Below are 17,870 nucleotides of genomic sequence, written 5' to 3' on the forward strand. Positions count from 1 at the left end.
CTAAATGTTTTACTAACATTTTTACCAAATATTGTGGGATCCAAGTCGATCCCATACCCATATAAGACATTTAGTAAAAATATTAATAAAATATTTAATATCCCTAACATTATTCGTAATATTTTTGTCTTGTTGTGTACCTTAAATATTATCTCTCTTCCTATTCAACATGGTTGTTCGGCCGAAATAGGCTTCCTCGTCTAATCTACGTTCATGTGTGGGCGTCTCTTTTGGGCCCAAAAGAGATTCGAAGTTGGTTTCAGTGCTATGAACTTGTCTTCCAATCCTACTTAGGGTTGGTTTGGCATCTACTATATAATCTATCTTTTTATCTTTTTTTCATCACATCACCTCTCTACTTTTCTGCATATCTTTTCATAAAAAGACAAAAAATACACTTTTTTAGGACATTCCAAACCAACCCTTAATTAGGCTAGTTTGGCTTATGATTTTTTTTATTTTCCTTACACAAATTGTGTTGTTTATTTTGTTAAAATTTTATTTTATGATAAGACTAATTAAAATAGCTAAAATACTCCAAATATCTCCATTATTGATGGCGATCAAAGAAGGCAATGGAGCATGGGATGTAGCTAAGCACTTTCCTTTCCTTTTCTTTTCTTTATTTTGTTTTGTTTTGTTTTTGTTTTTTTTTTTTTTTTTTTTTTTTTGTAAAAATTACAATTGGGATCTCGTTTGGAAATAGGTTTTTTTAATAATTTTTTGACTTTTTAGCTAAAATATGATGTAAAAAAATTAGTATGTTTGTGATGACTTTTTAAATTTTTACGAAAAGATGTGCAAAAAGTAGAGAAAAAAGGTATGTTTGGTTTGTGTTTGAGAGATGTGTTTTAGAGATAAAAAGTACTAAAAGTTGTTTGGTTTGGTTTTTTTCAAAAGATGTTTTGGAAAATTATTTTGAGAGAGAGTTTTGGAAAAAGTAATTGATTTGATGTGTGTGTGAGAGAAATTTGTTTGGAAAACTTGTTTGATTTACAAGTTTTGAGAAATTTTTTTGAGAAAATTTGTTTGGTTTGATTACTTTTAAAAACTTATTTGTAGAGAAAATTTTCCAAAATTTTTTCAGAAATGCAAACCAAACGAATCCGAAATCTTTAACTTTTTAGTATGAGTTGTTGGCATTTTGATTTTTTTAATAACTTTTTGACTAAAAAAGTCACTTGCCAAACGATGCCTTAGTGTACTTTTAAATAAATAATTATACATTTATTAAAAAATTATGATATTAATAATATTATTTTTTTAGAAGTACATTGGTCTGTAATTTTGGTGGTGTTTGGCAAGAAGGTTTGGGTGGGTTAGGGGTTAAAATAGCCACAAAAAATAAAATAGGCTATTTTAGCCACAAAAAATAAAACATCAAATCCAACCCATAATCATTACAATCTTCTCTCACAAAAAAAGTCAAAAAAGTCAAAAAGTCAAAAAGCCCTTCCCAAACTAGACTAAAATAGCTCAGGCTAAAATAGCCAAAAAACTAAAAAATTAAAAAATCAACCCACTTCCCAAACGGAGGCTTTATTTTATTTATTTATTTATTGTTTTGTTCTGTTTTTTTAAAGAAATGGCCAATGTTGTGGTCATGTCATGCTAAGCCTACGGTTGCCCGTCCATATGGGCAAGAAGTCAATTTGACGGGTAAGGACAACTTGCCATCTTCAGCCACAAAAGGCCATGACACCCATAACTCCAAAAATAAATAAAACTTAAAAAATGAAGGTTGAGGTCCACCTACGTGTTGTCAACCTTATTTAAAATAAATCTTAATTGTAGAATATATATAATTCTTGTTCATAAATTTTTATATTTTAATTTTGCTTAATATTTTTTATATTTCAGGATCAAGCTTAACAAATTTTGTGTCAAAATATAATTTAAAAAGTATTTTTTTATTATTTTATGTAATCATTTTTTTTAAATACATCATTTATTAGACTCTATGTTCTAATTCTATTTAATTTTTTTTTTTTAATTATCTCTTCTCTCAAACAACATTATTCAAAAAAGTCAAAATAGTAGAATCAAATATCTGAAAAAGGATAAATTATCGAATAGCTAATAAACACTAATCAAGTAACAACTACAAATAATAATTAGCCATTAAGAATTAATTTGTTAAGACAAAATTATTAATATTTTCATGATTTACTTGTTATATTTAATTAAAAAAAAAATTTTGAGATTGATATGGTGCTATTAGAGTATTTTCAATCCTTACTATTTTTATTTTCACCAAATTTGAATGAAAATTTGGTTAAAAGTTTGATTTGGCACTCTAATCCTTATTTTTATGTCAAATATTTTTTAACCTTTTTTTTATAAAGGAAAATATATCTACAATCCTTATTCTTTCTAAAATTTTATCAAATTTAAAAAAAAATAAAAATAGACTGTTGAAAATTTGGTAAAGGATTTAAACCAGCTTTAATTTATGGTCTATTTATTTAGGCAAAAAACATTTTTTAACGAAAATATTTTTACATAAAACTTTTTTTAAAAAAAAATAGTTTAGAGAAAATATTTTTTTATGTTTGATAGAGGTGGTGATGGGATAAAGGTGGAGGCATGATGGTGGCGGCAGCAGTATTGGTGATAGTCATGGTAATAGTAGTCATGGTGATGGTGATGTGCTAGTGTAGGTGAGACTAGTGGTAATAACATTATGATATTGATAAGCATTTAGTTTACAAAACGTTTTCATCTTTTAAAAATAAAAAATATTTTCAACCTAAATATGATTATTTTTTGTTAACTATGATAAACGTCCAAAGAAAAGTAAAAGTTAGTAAAAAATTTGTCACTCCATTGATTTAAGGGTAAATTATATTTATATTTTTTAAGATTTAGATTTAATACATATCACCTTCTGATGTTTGAAAAATTATTCTAACTCGTTTATTATTGTAATTATTTAGACAGAATTAATGTTAGTATTAAAAAGACATTGAATTCATACATTCTCTTTTTTTATTTTATTTTGCTTTACTTTTTCTAACTTTATTTATTTATTTATTTCCTTTGCTTTACTTTGTTTTTTTAATATAATTTCTTCCTTTTTTTTGTCAGAAATTATTACCTTTTATATAAATATAGAATTTGTGAAATAAGGCTGTTAATTACAGAAATGAAAATATAATTTTTCAAATGTCAAGAAGTGATATATATTAAATTTAAATTTTAGGAGATATCAGCATAAATTACCTTTGATATATTAATTAAATTTAAATTTAATAAAAGAATTAATGAAAGATTAGAAATGATCCAATAAAAGTGTGTTAAAAAAAAAAATTACAGCCGGGAAAGAGAAAGAAGTGGAGTAGAGTGGCGCCAGAAATGATCTTTATCAGAGAGTTGAGGATAAGACGCAACCGCAATCAATTCAAAGCCCAACCACCAACATTTTATATATATATATATATATATATGTCACTTCCACGCACTGATAGACGAAGAATCCATACATTCACACACACTGACGATCGAACCAAAACCCAATTCCCAAAAAACTTCCGTGTAAAACCTCCACAGATCTCTTCCTCCCGTGTAGAGAGAGAAATGGCTAAGACCGACAAGGTCTCAGCGCCTTCACGGCCTACGATCATACTCCCACCTCGCACCTCCTTCGACTCCATCTTCGCCGGTTTGAGCCCTGGTCCGATGACCCTCGTCTCGAGTTTCTTCTCCGACAGCTACTCCGACTCCGACTGCCCTTCCTTCTCTCAGCTCCTGGCCGGAGCCATGGCTTCCCCTGTTGCTGCCGATGGTGGAATCCCAACTCTGCCCAGCTTTTTAGCCAGTAGTTTGTCGAACGAAGTGGATTCTGAAGATGCGTGTGAACAGAAATTAGGGTTTAAGCAGAATCGGCCAGTGAATTTGGTGGTTGCTCATTCTCCCCTGTTTATGGTTCCTCCTGGGTTGAGCCCTTCTGGGTTGCTTAATTCGCCCGGTTTCTTCTCTCCACTTCAGGTGAATTGCTTCTTCTTCTTTTTTCTGTTTTTTTTTTTTTAATATTTTTTATATTTTATTTTGGGTGTGTGGTTAAGATATGCAAAAATTTTGGTTCAAGTGTTGATTTGGGTTGTTTCATGATATATTAGAACTTGGAAACAATATAATTTTGGTGGTTGTCAAATTTGTGACTTAACTCACCCGGTTTCTTCTCCCCTCTTCGGGTGAATTGCTAAATTCTATTGGGTCTTTTTTATTATTATTATTATTATTATTATTATTATTATTATTATTATTATTATATATATATATATATTTTTTTTAAGGATATGCAACATTGTTAGTGAAAGTTTTGATTTTGGTTGTTTGGTGATGGTGTAGTGACTCTCAAATTTGTGACTTGTGAAGGGAGGAATCTTTGTATGCTTAAAATTCAAGTTCTTTACATAAATTTTACCAAACATAGTCTGGTTTTTAAGATACAATTAAGAAAGGATTAATTTACGGAGTCCATTGCTCCAACAAGAGATTGGTGCTATATGTATTCCTGTATATTTTGTAGCTGTGGATGTGTTTGTACTTTGTGCAGTATTCGTGTATACAAAAGGCTTGTTTGCTTTTCTGATGTTCAATTCATTACTCTAGTGATTTGGAATCGCTTAAAATACCATTTGAGGTTGAGTTTTTACACATTTATTGTTCTTAACTTATCACTTGGATTTGAAATTGCTTTGTGATCAAGTGAGTGGTTCTTGTGTTGTGCCTTGCTGCGGTAAAGCTTTTGTATTTTGTTTTTTTGTTGGCTGTGACTGTGAGATATCACATTGTTGAAGATGAAATATATTGCTGGGACGTTTGCTGAAAAACATCTGCAGTGGGCCATTGGTTTGGCATTGGTGGAACGTGTTGGATGGAATTTGCGGAAAATGTGGAAATTAGTCATGTTTCGGAAAATCTTGAAAATACCCATGATTTATCATGTTGCCGTAGTGGGTGTATAAGACATTGTTAACACATCAGTCGGTGCACCTGAAGATGATAAACTGTTCCAATTTCGACCTGCGTCCAGATCTATGAATTTTATGATGTTGTAGTTTCTTGTATTTACCCACAAAGCTTCATGCATGAGACTCACCCCGCTTAAATAAATGCAATTTATAAAGCAAAAGATTTGAATTCAGTATTCATACCAATCTAAGTACTTTCCTTTCTTCTTGTACACAGTCATGTAAATGAAGATATGTATTATCTCTGGTAAATCAGGATATTTTGTTGTGAACTTACCAGGATTGGTCATAAACTTGAATCCAGGGATGATATGGCTAGCTACCTAGGCCATCATATAGGATTATAAAGGCCGTCTGAATTATATGGACGAGACTGCTGGTGTTGATTATGGAGCTTGGCATGTCAGTTCTGCATAATTAAATTAGGAGTTTGGCTTATAGATGCATTGAGTAATCATTTCCCGCTCCTTGAATTCCTTGCAGAGCCCCTTTGGAATGACCCACCAGCAGGCCCTAGCACAAGTTACAGCGCAGGCTGCATTATCTCAATGTCATTTGCATGTCCAAGCCGAATCTCAACCTTCTTCACTAGTAGCTTCTGAAGAATCTTTGAACGACCATCAATCCTTTGCTTCCAACACAACCATACAACAACAGGTGCCCACTGTGATATCAGAACCTGAAAGTTCCGTAATTGAATCATCAGAAGTTTCTCAACCCAATAGGAAATCACTACCTCCTTGTGCTGCTGTTGACAAACCTGGGAATGATGGCTACAACTGGCGAAAATATGGGCAGAAACAGGTCAAGACAAGTGATCATCCTCGAAGCTACTATAAATGTACACATCCCAATTGTCCAGTTAAGAAGAAGGTTGAGCGTAATTTTGATGGGCAGATAACTGAGATTATCTACAAAGGCCAGCACAATCACGAACTTCCGCAATCTAATAAACGTGCAAAAGATGGTATTGATAAGAACTCAAATACAAACTCTCAGGTAAGGCGTGAACTTGGTGTGCAGGGTGAGACAGAAATGAGCAGGGAAAATGAAACTTTTCATTCAGTTCCTAGGAGGGTCCAGGCGTCTACCCAACTGACACCGATACAGTTATCAGGATCAAGTGATCATGTTGAAATGGGTGACATTGAAATGAGACTAAATCAAGCCGACAATGATGAACCAAATCCCAAGAGAAGGCAAGTTTAATGCCTAGTATTTTTTTTCTTGATGTCAATACTTTTCTCTTACCTTTCACAGTTCTTATTGAGATTTCTTTGTAGTATAGGAACACAGAGGTCGGGACATCTGAAGTAACCTCGTCGCATAATACAGTCACAGAACCCAGAATTGTTGTGCAGACAAGGAGTGAAGTTGATCTCTTGGATGATGGGTACAAGTGGCGAAAGTATGGGCAGAAAGTGGTCAAGGGCAATCCTCATCCAAGGTGGTAACTTTGTCCATATGTTGGTGTTAATATTGTCATACAGGAATTATTTGTGCTTCGAAATATTGTTTAATTATACAGGAGACCTGAAGTCTTCATTTTCTTGTGTTTGCCTTTGATGATTGCATCATGCTAGTTGATTCTGAAATTCTTTTGCCAAATAGTTTCCCATCACAAACTTTATGATTTTGACTTCTTTGGCCTCTTGGTGGAGCACTAATAGATGTTTTGATATCCTTACTGTTTATTTGACAGTAATTAGATGCACCGACCAGTTCTGAGAACTCTACAACCATTTGGGAAAGAAATCAGTTTACAGCCAAGATAAGCATTAGAATTGGGCTTAAGTTGGGGTATAAAAGCATAACTGGATTGATTGTAATGATCTAGCTGAGATCGTCCCACTGCCATGAATTTTAGTAGAGATGTCTTCCGCTCAACGATAAATTTAATGAGTGGTTTAAATTTTCCCACTATAGAAATTTGTATATGTTCAGTAAGGTTCAGAAACCTATGCTCTGAGATTGTTCACCAGTCATCTGTCCGTCGACTCATAAGAGTATCACTCAACTGATCCATTTGTGGCCTTATATCTCTCTTTTTTTCTTTTTTGCATTTACCTTGTATGGTCATCCTCCACACTAACAAAACATTGCTTTGTTAGTCGATAAGGCTTTATTTTTCTCTTTACCTGTTTGAATTACACTCGTGAGACTCTCAATGCAATTCTCCTCTATACCGTGTTGCCTTGACAAACAAATTTTGTTCCATTCCAAAATGTCAAAAGTTCCCATTCCTTGGTTACTGTTTTAGTTTCTCAGATCTCAATTATTGGGATTTAAATTATGCTTGTTTTTGCGGGAATGAATAGTTTAAAAATAGTATATAAGTGACATTCTCAGGTACATAGTATCTGGGTCAGACCCCAGAGCTAACTGGCAGTCTCTGACTTTTACAATTCAAGCGTGGTATGATTTTGCTGTGTTGTGCTTTCTTCTGTTCTGCATGATTGCATATTGTTGGAATTTCCTGTTATCTGTATTGTATTGTTTCTGAGCTGTTCTTGTTCTCATGTCAAATTCTATTTATACCCTTTGCGGCCAAAAAATTTAAAGAACAGAAAAAGAAAGACACTGAGTTTACTTTCTGTGAGAGTAATCCCTGAATTCTATATGCAGGAGTTACTACAAATGCACTTATGCAGGATGCAATGTTCGTAAGCATGTCGAGAGGGCTTCAACTGACCCCAAAGCTGTCGTAACCACATACGAAGGGAAACACAACCATGATGTCCCTGGAGGTAGAAAGAGTGGTTCCAACACAGCAAATAGTAACACATTGCAGTTAAAATCACATAAGGTGGTGACTAAGAAGCCTGCTCTACTTGAAGAAATGGATTTTGGAAACAAAGATGAAAGGCCGGTTCTTTTACAGCTAAAAGAAGAGCAAATCATAGCATAAACTTCTAAACAAGATTGATTGGATTTGAAGTGACTTGCCCATTCACATGGTATAAGATGGAGTGATCGGGAGAGAGCAATTATTTGAAAGCTTGTTGTGAAGCCCACAAGAATGGTTTGCTGCGTGTATAGTAAATGCATTGGCTGCTATATGTATCTGCACTGTATTGTGTTATGTATATGTGAAATCTGAGCAGGGGTTGCTGTATGTATAGTAAATGCGTCGCCTGCAATATGTATCTGCACCTTAATTTCTTCTGTATGTGGGATATTAGGCCTTGTGTGTGTGAGTATTTGTTCAGACTTTTGCAGAGGCATGGATATAATGTTTGAACAAGATGTTAAGTTTCTCTCTTTCCTTGTTCATTGCTTCTTTATTTACATTTAACCTTTGTTTATAATATATTGTATTTGATATTTATGGTGATTGTTATTATATATATACTTTAATTACATGTATAAATAATAGGCAAGAAACCCAACAATGGATGTTCTGTCTTCGTGTCACCAATTCAGTCATAATTATTTGGTTACATCTCAAATTCTATATTTTGAGATTTCTACATATTTTAACGATTACAAATAAATTACAATCAAGGCAGAAGGTCCATTGTTGTAAGTAATTATTGTTATTACTTAGTTTAAAAAATTAGAATTTTGTTGATTTGTGTTCATCAGACACGTTTTAAAAAACTTTTAAAATATTATATTAATATCCTAAAAATTGTTTAGTTGATTTTCAGAATTTATTTTCTGAAAAAATTTCAAAATATAATTTGACAACATATGATTTTCTATTTACTAGGAGGAAATAATTTAAAAAATTAAAATTAAAATTTGTGTTTCTTATATTTATTTTTATCAAATTCTAACTGTTTTAAAAGAAAAATCAGAAAATAATTTTGTAAATTCAACCAATCCTCTGCCACAAATTGTACAGTTAGTTGTTGAGCAGTTAGGCTGCACCCGCCACTGAACCCTCTTCCCAACGGTTAGATTTCTCTCTCTCTCTCTCTCTCTCTCTCTACTGTATACCTTTTCTTTTGCAAAACTGAAGAAGAGAATTGCAAAAGATGAAGCAATTTGGACCCACGAATGTCCTCTTCCTTGGATTTCGGAACTATTTTCTTCTGACAGACAAACACAAACACAAACACAAACCCCTTTCCTTGAAATCCTCGATCCTCCGCAGATATCGCAAGACCCAAATGAAAAAGAGCGAGAATGAGAAATTCACTGACACCCCATCAACTTGTTACACCCAATTTCCTCTCCTTTTTTGCAGGGGGTTACCCAAATCCATTTTGGTCCCTCTAATGCTTCTAATCTCCATACCCATTTTCAGCTAAATGTAGGGGGGGATTCAATCCCCAATCTGTTTGACCAATTCCCAATTCCCAATCCCCCACCATTTGGGGTCGATCTGGGTTTTCACCAATTCGAGATCGGCCTTTCATGGGTTTTGGGGTTTAATGGGTTGCGTTAGCTCGAAAAAGGCCAGGTCGCCTGATTCCGATTCCACCTCCGCCGCCAATGCTCGTCGCAATGTTTCTGTTTCGTATTTCGATTCGGCACGGGCTGGGTTTGGGGAATTGGAGAAGATAAAGGAGGAACCTGAGAAGGAGAATGAGGAGGAATTGGTTGACAGAGGTGGTAAAATTCCCATTTCCAAGTCCACAAAGAAGGGCAATTCTGACAAAAAAGCTGTTTTTAGTTTGAGATTTGGAAGGTATACCGAAGCTGAACATGTCGCTGCCGGTTGGCCCTCTTGGCTCAGCGCTGTCGCCGGTGATGCCATTAATGGATGGTTGCCTTTGAGGTCGGACTCATTTGAGAAATTGGACAAGGTAGTGATTGCCCCCAAAGCTTATGCATTTCTCATTTCAACATCTTTCATGCTTTGATTTGTTTGTGTTGTTTATTTTATTTTGTCGTAATTGAGTGTTTGATTATCGAGCTTAATACAAGTCCTAAAAGACAACAAGTCTAAAAGACACGCGTTTGTTTGTGGAAGTTGTTGGAGTTTTTGTAGTTGCAATAATTTCTTTCTTGAATCAAGGTTGGGTTGTTGGTGTTAACACACACAATATAGGAGCCTATTAGAAGCCAAAAAAATAAAAATAAAAAATTGGTAAACATCTCACAACTCAAGAGACTAAGTAACATTTCCTCTACCACCTTTGCCTTGAGCCAACTTTAAGTCGTTGAGTTTATCTTTTACGCTGTTCTTGGTCTCGTTTCTTGAAGTGGGGAGCTTCCAACCGTGTCTTCACATTCAAAAGTGGCAAGACAAGAATCAATACACACTAAATGCATAGGACCTTATAGCGGGAGCATCTATTCGAAGCCCATTACTCATCCCTTCTTTGAACAATCATAGTTTTTAGTTTTCCCGGCATCCTCTTTGGAGGGATCTCCACCCAATCATTAGCTAGATTTGTCTGTAGTTACGAACATCAATCTTGCTTCACCCACGGGTACAAAAGTGCTTTCCTTCATTTAGCAAGTATTTATTCTGCAAAATATCATTGAACAATTTCATCACTTCGAATGACGCATATCTCTTTGGCATTAACTTTTTTGGCTTGAGTTCTTAGCTAGTTCATACATGGTGGTTGACCATACTGTTTTTTTGTACAATTTTTTGACCAGTATCAGAGGACAGTACATGCCTGATTTCGTTAACCTGTTTGTGGTCCAAGGTGCTTGTGTGAGTGCATGCATGTGAAATTTATAGGAAACAACACAAAGGAGAAACTACCGAACTAAAAAAATGGTGGGACGAGAAATGCTTCATTTATTTATTTATTTATTTTTCCCAAAATCAACTGCATAGAAGCCAATGGAAAAGTAAAGATAGGATTATAATTGGTTATGTTGTTCGGTATACAAATAAATGGTTCAGTAGTCGTTACTTACATAGAGAATCAATAACTTTGCTAGTTGATGACGCTGATAGTTTTTACTGATTTCTTATCTATATTGCATCATTAGTTTCATATTTTTGTCTGATGCATAAATAATATTTTGTTTGTAAGTCGAAATTGCGTTCAGTACGAGTTATGTCAAAATTGTTGTCTCTCCGTTTGGAGGGAAGACGATTTCCTTAGAACTAATAGTGTGCCTGTTACTGCCATAAATTTATTCTTTTTGATTTCTATGTAAATGTAGATTGGACAAGGGACATACAGCAGTGTGTACCGTGCACGTGAAGTTGAAACAGGTAGGATAGTTGCACTGAAGAAGGTCCGGTTTGACACTTATCAACCAGAGAGTGTCATGTTTATGGCACGAGAAATTACGATTCTCCGCAGGCTTGATCATCCAAACATCATGAAATTGGAGGGGCTAATTACTAATCGTTTATCGTGCAGCATATACCTTGTATTTGAATACATGGAACACGATCTTTCTGGACTATTATCATGTCCTGACATCAAATTTAGTGATGCACAGGTTTGTTAACAACCACTTTTCGGTAATGCTACGCAAACATAATTTAAATACAAAAATGTAATATAGAATAATGTGCCTCATTTATATCCATTAATTGGAAATCAAAATGTTCATCACTATGGTTCATAATTACAAGAATGCCATTGGCACATCATTCTGGTCTTAAATTTCGTATAAAATTTGTTCCATCACTTTTTTCAGGTTGCATATAAATAAGCAAGTTTTGTTTTTATTATGATGTATCTGCTGCAGTATTTGTTATTTCTGAAAATGAGACTATCAATTTTTTTTTTTCCGCCTCCAGCTTAGAAGATTATTTAACTCTCTCTCTCTCTCTCTCGTAGATTAAGTGCTACATGCGGCAGCTATTATCTGGACTTGAGCACTGCCACTCACACGGAGTAATGCATCGAGACATCAAAGCATCTAATATTTTGGTTAATAATGAAGGAGTTTTGAAGATAGCAGATTTCGGATTGGCAAATTATGTTAGTGCAAGGCACCGGCAAGAATTAACTAGTCGTGTAGTGACTTTATGGTATCGTCCTCCTGAACTTCTACTGGGATCAACAAATTATGGGACATCTGTGGATATGTGGAGTGTGGGCTGTGTATTTGCTGAACTTTTCTTTGGCAAGCCCATCCTTAAGGGAAGAACAGAGGTGAACTCCAATTCATGTTTTCTAATTGTTTTTTAACTTGCATGCTCTTTTACATAAGCTCATGAAGCGGCACGTAGGAATTTTATTTATTTTGGAAAAAGGGGAAAGAAAATATAGTAAAGAGCACAAAATATTGGAGAAGTGCCTATATCTATGAGTGAGGAATAAAATTACAGTTCCCATTATAAGGTATCTGTATATATTTAAAGAAGGGTCCTTGCTTGGAGACAAGATGGTTCTAGAGAATAACATAATGTTTCGACTCTGTAGATGTACACACATATATAATACAATATTAACACACATTTACTCGCATGAAAGCCTTATTTTTCTGGATTACTGTTACTTCGGCATAAAAATTAATGAGGGTTTTCTTTCCATCTACAGGTTGAACAATTGCACAAAATCTTTAGGCTTTGTGGTACTCCAGCTGATGACTACTGGAAAAAGTCTAAGCTTCCTCTTGCATCTATGTTTAAACCCCAGCATCCTTATATAAGTTCTCTCCGAGAGAGGTGTAAAGAACTCCCAAAAAGTGCTGTCACCCTTCTAGAAACTTTTCTTTCCATAGAACCTTACAAGCGTGGGACTGCTTCATCTGCCCTTGAGTCCGAGGTAACTCAATGAATAAAGTTGGTCTAATTCTGCAGTTAATGCACTTCTTTTTGGGCCTTCTTTTATTTATTTATTTTTTTTTTATTGTTAATGAAGTTTGAAGTTAGCTTGTGCAGTTGATCCTAGATAGTTTAGTTCCTAACCATTTGCCAATTTATACTACTTTTGAGGATCAGTCAGCACAATTAATAATGTTATTTTGTTATGTAAGCAATACTCTTCACAAAATTTCATTTTGTGTGTGTGTGTTTAATGTTTTTGAATTCTAACTCTTTTTCAGTATTTCACCACAAAGCCTTATGCGTGTGATCCATCATGCATGCCAAGGTACCCACCAAACAAAGAGATTGATGCAAAAATGCGTGAAGAAGCACGAAGGTGAAGTACCTTATCGCATTTACTGTAATTATTATTGTAAAGCACAAAAGGAAATGAAAGTCGGTAGGAAAATCAAGCTTTGTAAGTGTATGGACCATGATAACAACTAATATTTCCCATTCCTGATCTTTAAACTCGAAGCATTTCCTCAAAATTATGAAGCCCCCCTTCCCTTCAGAGAGAATAAAATTTTCATTATGGCCCTCCAAATCCTAATATTTTTCAACGCCACCCCCACGTTGGATCCCCCAAATACAAAATCTTAGCTCCACCCCTGAATATGGCGAATACCTTCCTTATCTGTCCCAAACGATTATGTTATTTGTTACTTGAAATTAGAAAATCTGAATTGAAGTACCAAATCTTTTCAGAAGAAAGGCTGGTGTCAGAGCACGAGCATCTGGAACTTCAAGATATTCGAGAAGAACCCGTAAAGCTTTCCAAGAACCAAGCTCCATCTCAAAAGTGGTACCAACAGAAGTTTCTCTTTCTCTCCTGCCCTCCTTTGTTTCCCCTCTTCTTTTCTTTTGGGTAAATTACACCATTAGTCCCCATAAGTTTATGTGAAATGTCACTTTAGTTCCCGTAGTTTTAATTTGAACGATTTGAACCCCATGCTTTCAGTTTGTTGCAATGTTGTCCTCCCATCATGCACCGTAAACATTTTGAACTGAAAAGGACCACTTGCAAAACTAGAGGATGAAGGTGGATTTCCAAAAAGAAACTAGTTTTGCACGGTTTTTTTTTTGTGTGTAAGTGACGGATGGACCACATTGCAACAAAACTAAAAGTACAAAGTTTAAATGGTTGAAATTATGAGGACCAAATTGAAATTCATTCAAATTAGAGGGACCAATGGTGTAATTTACTTGTCTTTTCTTCAGTTGTTTCTAAATCTGTTGGTTACCGCTAATTTGTGAATCGTTAACTATGAAGGGGTTGGAAGGCACTACTCATTTTGGTCGTAGAAACAATGGTAGTGGTGCATATGCACTCAACTCCAAAGGAGTCACTGAGTCTCGGGACTCATTGACATCATATGATACAGTGTCTGAGGCTTCTCAGACAACAGAGGTTTCCCAAGTAGACAGTATTCGCTCGGTCCCAGTAATCACTGCGTCAAATGATTTTGCCTGGGCGAAAAAACGAAAGGGCAATGCTGCCTTCACAAGATTTCAGAGTCAGGGCAGTCCAAGAATTCCAAATTTAAGTCCATTAGACCCGTCAAGCGTCCTACACGCAAGGGATACTTTGGACTCTGAGGAGCATGAGAGTGAAGAAATTTTAAACAAGGAAGTCAATGAGTTGTACGAGGTTGCCAAGCATGATATGAGGAGACTACAAAGTGATAATTCTTATCTGCCGGTTTCTTTTGCTACATCTGAATTGCACCATTCTCAGGAATTCTCGGTAGTAAGTTTATCTAATAGAGATATGGTTGTTTCACAAATAAACTGTTTTAATTGTGATTTTGTTTTTTGACTGCAACATCTGCTTGTAGATTTTCTCAGCATACTTGTTTTTGATCCTGTTGTCTCTGACAATGTATCAGGATTTGCATAATAACAAAAAACCGCAATTCTCCTCGGGCCCATTGTTCTCTCAGCAAGATAGACTTGATGAAGGACAAGAAGATCTTATTGGGCAAAGCGTTCGTAGATCAAAATTTTCTAGAGGTAAGACAGTAGGAGAAAATCAGTTCTCTTTATTTATTTATTTTTATTTTATTTATAAAGTAGCTCTCAAGCTAGGTTTCCATGGTGTTTGTTTGTTTGTTTGTTTGTTTGTTTTTTTTTTTTTTTTTTTTTAATTCTGTTGCATTGTACAACTAGACACTGCCAATGCGATGTCACAAAAATAGAAGATGATGATAATTAGGAAGAATGACGCAGTAAGGTTGCTCCATTGTTATATGGGCCTCATAAGTTTGAAACACGGAAACCTTCATGAGTCTCGTGCACTCGACTGCCCTTTATTGTATACGTGTAACTGCAATCTAAGAAACATGGACACGATGACACGTAAATTTTCAAAAAATGTAAGAAACAACACATGAGGGGCATGCTCCAAGCACATCGTGTTGGTATTTCTTAGACTGCAATGTATACTAGGTGGTATAAATTCTCACTGAACACGGAATAAGTATTTGTATTGTGCTTATGCAGGCTTGTAGTGCAAAGGAACTGGGAGTGGAAGATCCTCCGCAAGCCATATCTATCAAGCAGTTTGTGCCCTTGCGTGCTGACATATCCCCGGTGTTACCTTCCTGAGGTTTTAGCCCCTGAACTCTGTGATTGTACCTATTGTACCCCTGAAGAACAAAAAGAAAAAGGAAAGAGAGAGAGAGAGAGAGAGAGAGAGTTCATTCATGAGATATAATGAGTTGAGCACAAAGTTAAATGCTTAAAATTTGTCATACAATTGGCAAAACAGTGTGTGGTTTCAGATGTTTTGAAAGCATGCAAAGTTATATTACTTCTTGGAGAAAGCCATGTAAATAATGGTGGAATAGTTTCATTTTTGGTAGTGTCCAAATCACCCTTTTTTGTCCAAGGATTACAGTTACATTTTCTTTTTTCTCTTTTTATTTTGAAAAAAAAAAATTTCCCTTAATAGACCACCGCCTTTGGTAGCTCGTCTCGTTCGCCTTTTCATTTCATTTATTTTGTTTGTTTTTTTGGGGACGTATATATTATAAAAAATGATGTGACCTATTTATAACAATTCATAAAAGAAAAAAATAGAGTCCAAATTGTAGTTCGTAGTTGCAAAAAATGATTTATTGATATCAAAAAGTTGGAGATGGGCAAAGTTTGTGAGCAGTGCTAAATTCCTAAAGATGGTTACCAATTTTTACTTTGATTATCAATTATTTTGATTATGCAATTGATGTGTGGGTTGCCTAATGATTAGCAGAGGAATTGGATCATGATCCAAATCACGTATCTCGTTCCTAAATACGTTATAATTTTTTATGATGAATAAATCATAGGCATGGAAAAAGTTCACTCTCATGATTCTTTAACTAATAGGTTCGGAACATTATTCAATACTTTCAAAATATTATGGTAGTAAAGTATACGTGGTATTCCAACTAATGAGTCGCTCAAAAAGGAGATGAATGGGAGCGACCTCATTGCTTACTTAACGGATTAAGATGGGTCAAATTTTGTTAGATAATTTTCACAGTATTTAAAAAAAGATAAGTTTTGTTTGTGTATTTAACAGCAAACAGAATACAAAAGAAATAAAAAAAAATGAGAGAAATAAGTTTGATTACAAAATCAAACTAGAAATAAAAAGTAAAAATAAAAACATATTTTATTTTGTTACAAAAATAAAATTAAAATCTGATTTAAATAAACAAATAAAATAGAAAAATAATTAAACAACTTACTTGATTAATTTCTTCGAATAATAATCTGATCAAGTCCAGTGTTAGACACTCTGTCCTTAAGATAGATTCGTCCTCTCCATGGTGTTTTCAGAATATGGACGTCTATCTCCCAGGATGAAATGATCAACAACAAATAAATGCAGCACTACAATTTATTTGTTCAACGAACATACTAAGTGTTTACACTCTTTCTCACAAAAAATAGATGCAACAAAATACAGAATATATTTAGCAGAAGGGAAGTATGAATTTGATGAATTTGATCAATTAAAACATCAAATGATGGTTGCATATTTATAGATGCAGTGGTGGCTATTAGTTTTGAATTAAACAGGCGCAAACCTGTTTTGAACAGGTATGAAACCTGTTTGGTTTTGAATTTAAACAAATTTAAATCTATTGGGTTCAAAATTCAAACAGATAAAACCGGAAGGGACCTGTTTAGGTGTAGAGAAAAATCAGAACAGATTAATCCCAGAATTAATTTGAATTCTGGACAGTTGGACAGATTTTATTTTAAAAAATAAAATTAAATCCAAATGTTTTTTGCCCAAAAAGATTAGTATTAGGCCAAACAAGCCCAACCCAACCACGCACCCACGCCTAGCTTGCCCGACCGGATGGATGACGGCGTGTAGTGATTTTTTGGTCCAATGGGTCTAGCACATAGCCTCATTCTTTACAAAACTTGGGTACCCCTTGGGGCACACGCCAAGATCCAATCCCATGTCTTATAAATCCACTCAAAACTTCCCACCAAATCAATGTGGGACAAATCATTTTCCAACCTTAAGGAATTTCTACCAAAACTCAATTTCCATGGAGCTCACTTTGGCTTCAATTTCCTATTCACCCGATAATGGTTTTGAACAACCAAATATACCACGTGAATCATAACGCGGCATAGAATGCGTTACCACTTAGACCCGCCAAAATTGACGCACAGGTCCCACTTAAATAATATACCAAAGTTAGGAAAAAATTCTGTTTTAACCCAAAAATTTTCAACCATTTCCAACAAAATTGACTCTACTCGCTCTGTTTTTAATAATTTTATTAGTTGAGAAACACTATGTCAACGTGCTGAGTTAATATTTCGAAAAAACTAAATAATTACTTTTACGGACACTCTTGATACACTAGGGATCTATAGAACGCGTTCTCATAGATGCTCCATCCCATCAAATTTACTGTTTTTGGGATTGATTCATTTGAATGAAAAATATAATTTAAAAAGAATAATTTTTCTTTAACTTATTTACGGAACAATTTCATTTGTAATATATTTTTCATTAAATTTTAAAGAACCAAATATGAAAATAAACATTTATAAGAACCAGATATATTTCATCTTCCAAGTCTGTTGGGTCTATCCCACATCGACTCAGGAGGGACTCCTCGTCTACCTTATAAGCGTACTGACCCCCTCCATTTGTCAACAGATCTTTTCCCCTCTTCCAGAGGGAGGAACAAAACCTT

The 17,870-nt window shown here is 34.6% G+C and overlaps 2 protein-coding genes across 3 annotated transcripts; both read left to right on the plus strand.

Annotated features, from left to right (window-relative positions):
- Positions 1 to 3,319: 3,319 nt before the first annotated feature.
- LOC114291771 (putative WRKY transcription factor 3) lies at positions 3,320 to 8,237 on the plus strand. Its single transcript, XM_028235642.2, has 4 exons — positions 3,320 to 3,987; positions 5,460 to 6,175; positions 6,265 to 6,423; positions 7,602 to 8,237. The coding sequence occupies exons 1-4, from the start codon at positions 3,355 to 3,357 to the stop codon at positions 7,882 to 7,884; spliced, it is 1,791 nt and encodes a 596-aa protein (XP_028091443.2). The 5' UTR covers positions 3,320 to 3,354; the 3' UTR covers positions 7,885 to 8,237.
- A 137-nt stretch (positions 8,238 to 8,374) lies between these two features.
- Positions 8,375 to 15,526, plus strand: LOC114291772 (protein IMPAIRED IN BABA-INDUCED STERILITY 1). 2 transcript variants are annotated; one of them, XM_028235643.2, is made up of 9 exons: positions 8,375 to 9,730; positions 11,055 to 11,339; positions 11,684 to 12,001; positions 12,389 to 12,616; positions 12,897 to 12,994; positions 13,366 to 13,462; positions 13,931 to 14,407; positions 14,547 to 14,670; positions 15,160 to 15,526. In XM_028235643.2, exons 1-9 carry the CDS (start codon positions 9,356 to 9,358, stop codon positions 15,165 to 15,167), a joined length of 2,010 nt encoding a protein of 669 aa, XP_028091444.1. In that variant the 5' UTR covers positions 8,375 to 9,355; the 3' UTR covers positions 15,168 to 15,526. The 2 variants fall into 2 exon arrangements, with proteins under 2 accessions (XP_028091444.1, XP_028091445.1); XM_028235644.2 differs by having other exon boundaries at positions 13,931 to 14,404.
- The last annotated feature ends 2,344 nt before the right edge of the window (positions 15,527 to 17,870 follow it).

This window comes from Camellia sinensis, chromosome 4 (genome assembly GCF_055761805.1).
Source record: "Camellia sinensis isolate YWXY chromosome 4, ASM5576180v1, whole genome shotgun sequence".
NCBI classification, from domain to species: domain Eukaryota; kingdom Viridiplantae; phylum Streptophyta; class Magnoliopsida; order Ericales; family Theaceae; genus Camellia; species Camellia sinensis.